General features: G+C 40.7%; 1 protein-coding gene across 1 annotated transcript; it reads right to left on the reverse strand.

Moving 5' to 3' along the window:
* Positions 1-1,176: 1,176 nt before the first annotated feature.
* On the reverse strand, positions 1,177-10,438 carry C4BPB (complement component 4 binding protein beta). The gene is made up of 6 exons (XM_060088419.1): positions 10,381-10,438; positions 9,648-9,818; positions 7,965-8,141; positions 3,851-3,944; positions 2,070-2,193; positions 1,177-1,320 (listed from the first exon to the last, which is right to left on the reverse strand). Exons 1-6 carry the CDS (start codon positions 10,436-10,438, stop codon positions 1,177-1,179), a joined length of 768 nt encoding a protein of 255 aa, XP_059944402.1.
* Between the last annotated feature and the right edge of the window lie 499 nt (positions 10,439-10,937).

Below are 10,937 nucleotides of genomic sequence, written 5' to 3' on the forward strand. Positions count from 1 at the left end.
GCTTGCTTCATTCTAAACACACTGAATTAATGATATGTATATATGTGTCTATTAACAGACTGTAGGCTACCCGAGAGGCTGTTTCTTGTTCTCCCTCATAACTTCCCCTAGAGATTTTCCATTATTTCAAGCTCTCTTCTGTATTTTGTTTGTATTTTACCAAGAGTTCCTATGCGTTTGGAGTAGAGGTCAGAATCAGAGATGGGAGAAACTTGTCATACCAGATCAGTATAAAATCTTGACAAGAAAACCTAAGGATTCTTATTTCTTTCGCCCTCTGAAAAAAGAATAAGAAAATATATTCATATGTGTTGCAACATCTCAAACTGAAAAAAGAATAAGAAAACATATTCATATGTGTTGCAACATCTCAAATTGAGGTGTAAGTTTCATCCAAAAGGCAGTGAGCAATATTACAACATAAGATTTGGGAACCTGGTTTTATAAACAGGATGTCTGGGAGATCCAGACGAGAGTTTGGGTTCTAACTCTACTTTTGTCTCGATAAGTCATTTTTAAGGATATATCTGTTCTGAGCCTATTTTCCCAAAATGAGACATTAATTTTTGCCTCATAAGTTTTGGTTAATTGGGGGTTAATTTTTGCCTCATAATTTTCATCTCATATTAAAAAATGAAACAGTAATTCCCTGGCAGTCCAGTGGTTAGTACTCCACGCTTTCACTGCCGAGGGCCCAGGTTCAATCCCTGATTGGGGAACTAAGATTCCCCCAACCTGTGCGGCACAGCCAAAAAAAGAAAAGAGAGAGAGAAAAAAAAAAAAGGCATGTACCTTAACTGTGATCTGAGCTTCCCATTCTCTTTCAGACAGGAAATTAAACCTTTCCCTCCCCATTAATGCGTTTCTAATTCTGGTCTTAGACAATCACCACACTTGGTCATTCTACATCCAACACACACACACACACACACACACACACACACACACACACACACACACACACACACACACACACACACACACACACACACACACACACACACACACACACACACACACACACACACACACACACACCATGCGTCATGCAACTGCAGCTGGTTACTATGAAGTTGCATTTCGGCCCAAAGAAAGAAAAATCTGAAACCAATTTCAGAACCAAGAGGAAATTTTATTCATAGGAGTATTTCTATTACCCAGTCTGCTCAGACAATGTCAGGGCAACATTTTTGTCTTCAAATCGGCTTTCCTTGTTTCCAGAGAACATTTTACTTTCTCCATCATTAAGCCACTTTTCTTTAATCTTTGTGTAAAGTTCTCTATGGCTTGGCAAAGTTCCTCACTCTCCTGAAAGGCAAGCTGAAGAAAGAACATTTTTTGAAGTTAACAATTTAAGAACTGAGACTCAGCTCTACACTCAGAAGCTAATGAGTAGTGTTTAGGTACCCAAATGGGGGCTCAGAACAAGGCTAGCTTCAGTATGGATCTGGGTCTTCAAATGATGAATCATTTAAATTTGCAGGATGGCTGGGGGCTGCCTAGGGCCCCTTTCAGGATGCTGCCAAGTGTCCCTCTCTTCCCCCTGGGGTACAGAGATATATATAAAATCTTGCAACTTGGTGTGTCTTGGGGGAAGTTATCACTGCCTGCCCCTTGGGTACTTTTTTATTTTCTGAAAATAAAATTTAGTGGCTTAAATCTACTTGTCATCCCAGTAATAAATATAGACTAAAAGAGGAGTCTCAATGAAAATGGATCTGTTCAGCATTTTTGTGATTTTTTTTGAAGTCTAGAAAAATTTTAGAGACTTTTCACAGCAATACTTCCAAGTCTAAGACATAAGTTTATGTACCTTGCTCTTTAAAGCACATGAGACAACAACCCCTACCAAAAGGGCCTCATAAGGTATTAATGATGATGGTGGAGAATGGGAATTCATATACAAAAACATGAGTTACTAGTTTATAGGCCCCACCCTACAATCAGACCAAGACCAATCCATTCAAAGACATTCCAAATTGAACAGCTATTTACTGAGCATATGCCAAGAGCGACACCAGGCCCTGGAGGCACAGCTGTGAATAAGGCAGAAAAGAGCCCACTCTTACCAGTGCCTTCTCCAACTCCAACTCAGCTGGTTTGGGAGCTTCTTGGATCAACTCACAGACTGGAAGGGTACTGCTCCACTCCCCATCAATGCACTGTTGGTGCTGTGTGCCCACCAGGAAGTACCTGGACGCAAGTTAGAATGGCAACAAGGTTTACACTTCCACTTCTTGAACTGGGCAACTAAAGCTGGTTTTATGTAACAGTATTTCAGTATTTCACACTGTAATAGAACCTACTTTTCTGCCCCAGAGCCCTAATGCATGCTTAAGTTATCTCAATATTACAAAGCAGTCATAAAGTAAAACCACTCTCCTGGGGGTAGAGAGGACCCAAGTGACGAGTCAGACTGTAAGACATGGAGGAGTGAAAAATTCTAAATATGTATTTTTACGCACACAGTTTTTGGGTGGGAAGGGTGAGGGAGGAAGCTCTTCATTGTTCAGTAACTTTAAAAAAGCATCTGTCATCTATGCTCTAAAAAGGAGTAGAAAGCTAGAGACAGCCTTCAAATAAATCTTGGGGAACTGCTTAAAAGGAGCCTCAGCTCTTAATCAGAAAAACATGAGAGTTGATGGCAAAATGCATTGGAGGTAAATAATGAGATTGAAATGCCAGTGAGGTCACAGGCCAGGAAAAGAAAAGGTTAGGAGATCTGTAAGCGGGTGACCGGGCAGTCTAAGTTAAGGTTAGACTTTAATTACTATGTCCTAAGAATCTCTACTCTAAATAATTCTATTTCTGTACTTCCATACATTCTGTGTTTTTTTTTGAGTTTTTTGTTCTGAGACTGCTTAGAAAAACATACTTTTTGGGGGGGGTGGCTGCATTGGGTCTTTTGCTGTGTGCGGGCTTTCTCTGGTTGCGGCAAGAGGGGGCTACTCTTCGTTGCGGTGTGAGGGCTTCTCACTGCAGTGGCTTCTCTTGTTGCAGAGCACAGGCTCTAGGCACGTGGGCTTCAGTAGTTGTGGCACACGGGCTCAGTAGTTGTGGCACACAAGTTCTAGAGCGCACGCTCAGTAGTTGTAGCGCACAGGCTTAGTTGCTCCACAGCATGTGTGATCTTCCTGCACCAGGGCTCGAACCCGTGTCCCCTGCATTGGCAGGTGGATTCTTAACCACTGCACCACCAGGGAAGCCCCAGGAAAACATACATTTTAAATATTTTATCTTGTCTTAGCTAAGAGAAAAAAGAGTGATACTTCTATTAGGATAAATAGGAGGATCAGTCTGTCTTCTAGGGTTTGGGGAGAGCTGGCAGTGGGCTAAAGCAGCTCACAAAATCAGCATGTGCAGGACTTTCCTGGTGGCACAGTAGTTAAGAATCCACCTGCCAATGCAGGGGACACGGGTTCAAGCCCTGGTCTGAGAAGATCCCACATGCCGCGGAGCAACTAAGCTTGTGCTCCACAACTACTGTGCCTGCGCTCTAGAGCCTGCAAGCCACAACTACTGAGCCCACGTGCCACAACTACTGAAGCCCGCGGGCCTAGAGCCTGAGCTCAACAACAAGAGAAGCCACCGCATGAGAAGTCCACGCACTGCAATAAAGAGTAGCCCCCGCTCTCTGCAACTAGAGAAAGCCCACGCACAAAAACAAAGACGCAACGCAGCCAAAAATAAATTAATTTTTTAAAAAGTTAAAAAATCAATTCAAAAAATATATATATCAGAATGTGCTAGGTAATCAGGAGACTAGGTTGAGACAGACTGGGTCTTTTCCAAAACAAGGCTATTAGTCAATGGGCAAGGTCTCATATTTTAAAAGCTGCAATACACTTACCTCGCTTCACAGTAATAAGTAATGGAAGATCCCGAGTTGAAATCTATTCCTTCAAAATAGCCATGAGTTGGATTCTCAGGAGGGCCACAGTCTCCTGAGAGACAGGAGTATAAGAATGACAGCTGTGAAGTCCAGTAATGCTCAATTAACAACGCCAGGCCCCTAAGTGCAACTGTGTAGTCCAGCACCTGCCACCTTCATAGCAGCACATGTGGGATCTGGGACATGTTCTCCATTCATTTCCTCTGGTCAAATCATATTTATCCATGAGAAAGACTCCCTCCCCTGGCTCATTCTCTGAGTCATTAGTCATGTGAGATTGGCAGAAACTTTGTGATTGGCAAGAACTTGAGGAAAGGAAGGTTAAGTTATAGAGATGCTAATTGTCAGTGTACAAGAGGGGAAAATTAGGCTATAGGTAGAGATGGAAGAAGTAATTCCTGAAACAGTAAACAGTGTGAGCTCAAATGGAGGTTGACTACCCCTGTGTGACAGTTGTACCATATGAGAGATTCAGCAAAAAACGGAAAACAGAGCTGCGAGGAAAGAGGATGAGTCCGTAAAATTATGGAAAGAGAGTTGGACAAGGTACTAGATGTTGTGAGTTTTGGTTTTGGCTGTTCCACTGACCACATGGCATGTAAGAAGCCATTTTACCTTTCTCAGCTTCCTTCTTTTTTAAAAATTAATTAATTAAAATTTTTTTTTTTTTTTTTTTTTTTGGCTGCATTGGGTCTTCGTTGCTGCATGCAGGCTTTTTCTAGTTGCAGCAAGCAGGAGCTACTCTTCGTTGCAGTGCACAGGCTTCTCACTGCAGTGGCTTCTGTTGTGGTGGAGCACGGGCTCTAGGCCCGCAGGCTTCAGTTGTTGTAGCACGTGGGCTCAGTAGTTGTGGCCCTCAGGCTTTAGAGCCCAGGCTCTGTAGTTGTGGCGCACGGGCTTAGTTGCTCCACGGCATGTGGGATCTTCCCCGGACCAGGGCTCGAACCCATGTCCCCTGCACTGGCGAGTGGATTCTTAACCACTGCACCACCAGGGAAGTCCTCAGCTTCCTTCTTAATCTATAAGATGAGCAGGCTAAATAATATTATCCCTAAGGTCCCTTTCAGCTCTGAGGTTATATGAGTCTAAACTTGTTGATCAAGATTAACAGCTGGGCTTCCCTGGTGGCACAGTGGTTGAGAGTCCGCCTGCCGATGCAGGGGACACGGGTTCGTGCCCCGGTCCAGGAAGATCCCACATGCCGCGGAGTGGCTGGGCCTGTGAGCCATGGCCGCTGAGCCCGCGCATCTGGAGCCTGTCCTCCGCAACGGGAGAGGCCACAACAGTGAGAGACCCATGTACCACACACACACACAAAAAAATTAACCGCTAAATTAAGAATAATTATGTATTTACTGAAACACAAAGTCTTCAAAACAAATAGATAACTAAAACAGCAAAGCATAAAAGAGTATGTATAGTACTATTTTTGTAAAACACAGGCACATACCAACATATATGAACAGAAGAATAAAAGTCTGAAAATTATATACCAAAGTATTCTGTTATCTCTGGGTGGTAGGTTTGTAGGTAATTAACTGTTTTCTTCTTTTATTTTCTGTATTTTTCCACAACAGAGATGTATTACTTGAGCAGTTAATAAATAATTTTTAAAAGATCAAAACCGGGCTTCCCTGGTGGCGCAGTGGTTGAGAGTCCGCCTGCCGATGCAGGGGACATGGGTTCGTGCCCCGGTCCGGGAAGATCCCACATGCCGCGGAGCGGCTGGGCCCGTGAGCCATGGCCGCCGAGCCTGCGCGTCCGGAGCCTGTGCTCCGCAACGGGAGAGGCCACAACAGTGAGAGGCCCGCATACCGCAAAAAAAAAAAAAAAAAAAAAAAGATCAAAACCTGAATTCAAAAGTTGTGTGGAAGAAAGGAAAAAGAATTTCAATGAGTTGATTAAGGAACTCCAGTGTCCCAAATGGACACCTCCCCAAAGATATACAGATGGCATATGAAAAGATGCTCTACATCATATGTCATCAGCAAAATGCAAATTAAAACAACAGTGAGATACTATTACACATCTATTAGAATGGTCAGTCTCTGGAACACTGACAACACCAAATGCTGGAAAGGTTTTGGAACAACAGTATTCATATACTGCTAGTGGGAATTCAAAATGGTAGAGCCCCTTCGGAAGACAGTTTGGTGGTTTCTCACAAAACTAAATATATTCTGACCACATGATCTAACTCCCAAAGAAGGTGAAACCTTACATCATAGAAAAAAAACCTTCACATGGATATTTTTAGCAGTTTTATTCATAATTGTCAAAACTTGGAAGCAACCAAGATGTCCTTCAGAAAGTGAATGGAAAAGTAAACTGTGGTACATCCAGAAATGAAACATTATTCAGCACTAAAAAGAAATGAGCTATCAAGCCATGAAAAGACATGGAGAAACCGTAAATGCATGTTACTAAGTGAAAGTAGACACACTGAAAAGGCCACACAATGTATGATTCTAATTGTATGACATTCTGGAAAAGGCAAAACTATGGAAACAATAAAAAGATCAGTGGTTGAGAGGGGTGGGGGAAGCAAAGTGATAAATAAGCAGAGCACAGAGGATTTTTAGGGTGGTGAGAATACTCTGTATGAGATTATAACGATGCACATATGTCATTATACATCGGTCCAAATCCACTGAATGTACAACACCAAGAGTGAACTCTTAGGTAAACTGTGGACTTTGAGTGATAATGATGTGTCAACGTAAGTCTATCAATTGTAACAAATGTACCACTCTTGTGAGTGACGTTGATAATGGGGGTGGGGTGGGGGGGAGGCTGTGCATATGTGGGAACAGGAGCAATAGGGGGAGTCTCTGTATCTTCCTCTCAATTTTATTAGAAACCTAAAACTGCTCTAAAAAAATAAAGTATTGAAATAAATAAATTTGCAATGTTAGATGTGTACCATTCCAAATAAGATTTTAAAATTAATTTTTTGTTTCCTATTTTTTAATTTAAAATTCTGGTTAGGAGTGCATTATAATACCAAGTCTGTCCATCCAGAATCTTTTCTTTTATTCATGTCTTATTTTAGGTTCTTTGGTAAATTTTCCTATAGGTCTCATGAATGGAATTATTTTTACATTTCAATATTCATCTGATAACTATTACTAGAAAGTGAAAACTGTTGATTTTTCAATATTTATTTTGTATCGAAGAATGAAGTTTTTAGTAGAATTTCTTGGATTTTTCAGGTATATTTTGCAAATAATGATATCCTATGACTCACCAATCATTCTAGGACTCTATCCTATAGAAATAGTAGCATAGACATAAGGATGTATGTGTATAGACATATATATATACAATAACATTCATTTCACCATTGTTTGTAATAGCAAAAATATGGAAGTATAATAAATGTTCATCAATATGAGAGATATGGAATAAATCACGACATATCCACATGTAGTTAAAAAGCAGGAGGTAGAGCTACACATACCAATCTGAAAAAGATTCCCATGTATATTGTTATATGAAAAAAGAAGCTATTTAAAAAATATGTATAGCAAAGTCTCATCTTTGTATGTATATATGCGTGTTGGTATGTGTGTGTGTGCATTTATTTAAAATATCTGTGTAAACATAAGAAAAAGTCATTAAACCCATTAATTACCTCTGAGAGCTAGGAACTGTAGTGATAAAAGGAGGTATTTTCAAATCTTATTTTATGTAATTTTGCAATAATGAGTTATGGTATTTTTCCCCGTTTTTGTTTATCTTTAAAAAAAAAAACCACGTTATCGCTTAATCTTGAAATTAAAAAAATATATAGTCGGATGTCCCAAACTACCCTGTGTTAGATCTAGTAGTACAGGAATCCTACTTGGGGTGCAGGGGTGGGGAGGCGGGTGTTGTTTATTGTTTGGATGCTGATCATTTCATTAGAATACATTGCTTGTGTTGAGCTTGGCTCTTTCTTGGTTGCCTGCTAGGTCCTAAACCCTTCCCAGATACAAAAAAGAGGACAGCGTTGTGGGCATGTGGTGAATGGCTAGACTTTCACTGCCGATCAGTATCTTTGGGATTTGCACTTTTTTTCTCTTATACTTACTGCTTTTGCAGACAGGAAAGGGAGGCACCCAAGTGTGGTTCTCTAGGCAACGGCTCCAATTGCTGCCCTTGAGGATGTAATGCTCATTGCACTTAAACGTGACAGTGTCATTCACATTCACAGGCTCCAAGGAACTAAACTCACCATTCACCAGCAAAGGGTCAGGACAGTGGCCCACTGAAGAAGAAAACAGGCAGAGATCTGAAAGGGCTAAGCGGAAACCCACCACAGCAAAGGCTAGACCTCCTCAGGCTTCATCAAGAAAATTGAAAATGAGAAGTAAAACTGCACCTTTTAATATGGACTGGTACATGGTATGAAACCATATCAGTGCAGAATGAGAAAAGACTGGGTTGCCCTTAACTGTGGTAGAAAATATCTTGATCATGCACAAGAGTGACAACTGACATTTGAACTTACTAAAATTAAGCATGTAGTTGGAAATTACCAATAGCATGTTCATCATTCTCTTATGTTAAGCATTGCTCAAAATTCTTGAGCCTATGTTTGAGGCAAATGTTTCCTTCCCTTTCATCCTGTCAAATACACACATTAGTTATCATTTTTTACTTTGTTTTCTTTTGTTCTGCCCAGGTGGAAAAACAGGAGAATACAGAGGGATGTGAATTTGGTTGTATGAATAAAGGATAAATATACAGGTGTGCTTTAGGTATAAAGGAGAACTTTACACTCTAGGTTTAAAGGAGAACTAATCCAGCTATTCCTAAAAACAGTATTAATAAAGAGAATGTGGACTAATTATTCTCCATCTCTACAGACACCACAAATGAGTTTTATGAACCTGAACAAATCAGTTAGATTTCAGTTATCACATCTGTAAATTGAGAACATAAATTTTCCCATTTCAAACATTATATGATGGGGCTTCCCTGGTGGTGCAGTGGTTAGGAATCCACCTGCCAATGAAGGGGACACAGGTTCGAGCCCTGGTCCAGGAAGATCCCACGTGCTGCGGAGCAACTTAGTCTGTGCGCCACAAGTACTGAGCCTGCTCTCCAGAGCACGCGAGCCACAATTACTGAGCCCACATGCCACAACTACTGAAGCCCATGCGCCTAGAGCCTGTGCTCCACAACAGAAGCCTGCATACCACAATGAAGAGCAGCCCCCACTCACCACAACTAGAGAAAGCCCGCGTGCAGCAACGAAGACCCAAAGCAGCCAAAAATAAAGTAAATAAAATAAATTTATTTAAAAAAATTATATGATGGATGAAATGGAATGATAAGATATATTTACTTCAAAATAATAATAATGCAAAGCAGAATTGTAGATTTAAAAAGTCGTGTTGATCATACATATGAATTCATTTTACACTTCTCTCTTTTGTATATGTTTAAAATTTTTCATAACTTAAAAATTTTAAAGCAATATGATATTAAACAAACTACAGCCCCCCCCCAAGAAGTAGTTTTAATATGTAGAAGAAATCCTTTCCTTCTTGTAGGGATGATTGCGTCTACTAATTCAACTAAATTAATACTAAGAGCTGATTATGTACCTACTAAGAGAAGTTCCACAACTAGAGTGCTTTAAAAATGTATTACTAGAAGTTGAGAATTTTTTTTCTTATAAAGTCTTACCATGGCCTACTCGAGGTACGATATGAAAGAATACAGAGGGATGACAAGGTGAACAAAGTAGCAGAAAGATCAAACTTACAGCGGCACTCGGGAGCGGGGGCATTCCATCCCTTAGATGCATTACAAAAAAGGGTTTTCTCTCCTACCAGGTGGTAGCCATTGTTACATAAGTAAGTCCCCAGAATTTGTCCTTCCCCCTCCTTTGCAATAAATATGCTATTGTCCACTGGGGGGAGTTCTGGACAGATCTCTGTTGGAGGGAAAAACAAAAAACAAAAAACAGATTCGTTTGACGTATCATGTGCCCTGAGGAAGCACTTACTAGATTCCCCATCCAGGTGTCTTTTGGCTTGATTATTAATTCTGATTCCTTGTACTCTTCCATGTCCATGTACCTCCACATCCCTTCCTGCCCAAGGATTCCCAAAGTTTTGTTTTCAAAAGGATAACAGGAGTTTTACTCAAGTTCAGCCATAAGTTATCCACTCTTAAAAAAAACAATCCCCTTTCCAAATAGTGGTGCTGGAGTTTATCATAAATAAGACCTCTCAAGATTTTGAAATTGGTACATTTTTTGTTCCCAGAACAGAAAGGGAAAGTAGCAGACAATGACCCACTTCATAGAGCAAAATCATTAAATATTTACTATGCCCCTATTGAGTTCAGAGCATTAGGCCAAGTAATTTGAGATTTTTCAATGACAGAAATATATTTTATAAACTTCAATTTCATTAAAACCCCGGATAGAATGCCTCATAATCCACAAGCTGATATCATGCCTTACAAACTGAGGTTTAGAAAAGCATACGTACCATCTGAGGCAGAAATCAGCCACATATCCACAAGACAGCACATAAACCAAAAAAACATCTTGCGATCAAAATTGTTTGACCCGGGTTGGAAATAACACAGCCTAGGATCCTGGCTTAGATCAAAATAGGTCTTCTCACACCACTTGAGATCAGACCAACCACCTCCTTCCTAGAGAAGGGGTTTTCTTGATTTCTCTTCCCTGGAAGGAAAAAAAATTCTACAACAGGAAATAAGAGTAGCTGTAAGGAAGTTGGTACAAGGAGGGATTTTGCAAAAACCCAAAGGGGTGATAAGAAAGAGCTGCCAGTTTTAAAACTCAGTTTCAGAAACGGCCCAAGTGTTGCTTATGCAAATCCAGTTGACCAGTCCCTTTGAACTGCAGGCTGATCCTTCCTCAACAGATTTGGGCCAAATGGTCTTGCCATGACCTTCACATCTGTCGATATTTGCCAGTGTTTACAGTCCACCTTCTGTAACTCTCTCCAGCACTGTGGGTAGAGGCGGGGAGGTGGGGGTGGAGGTGTACATCCCTTGTGCTTTCCCAAGTAAAACCCAA

Source organism: Mesoplodon densirostris, chromosome 2, assembly GCF_025265405.1.
Source record: "Mesoplodon densirostris isolate mMesDen1 chromosome 2, mMesDen1 primary haplotype, whole genome shotgun sequence".
Classification (NCBI taxonomy): domain Eukaryota; kingdom Metazoa; phylum Chordata; class Mammalia; order Artiodactyla; family Ziphiidae; genus Mesoplodon; species Mesoplodon densirostris.

Coding starts and splice junctions, on each gene's coding strand:
- C4BPB (XM_060088419.1), bottom strand. CDS start 10,438: ATGTTTTTTTGGTTTATGTGCTGTCTTGTGGATATGTGGCTGATTTCT. Junction 9,819..10,380: donor GCTGATTTCTGCCTCAGATG/GTACGTATGCTT, acceptor TCCCTCCAACAG/AGATCTGTCCAGAACTCCCC. Junction 8,142..9,647: donor CCCCGCTCCCGAGTGCCGCT/GTAAGTTTGATC, acceptor TTTCTTCTTCAG/TGGGCCACTGTCCTGACCCT.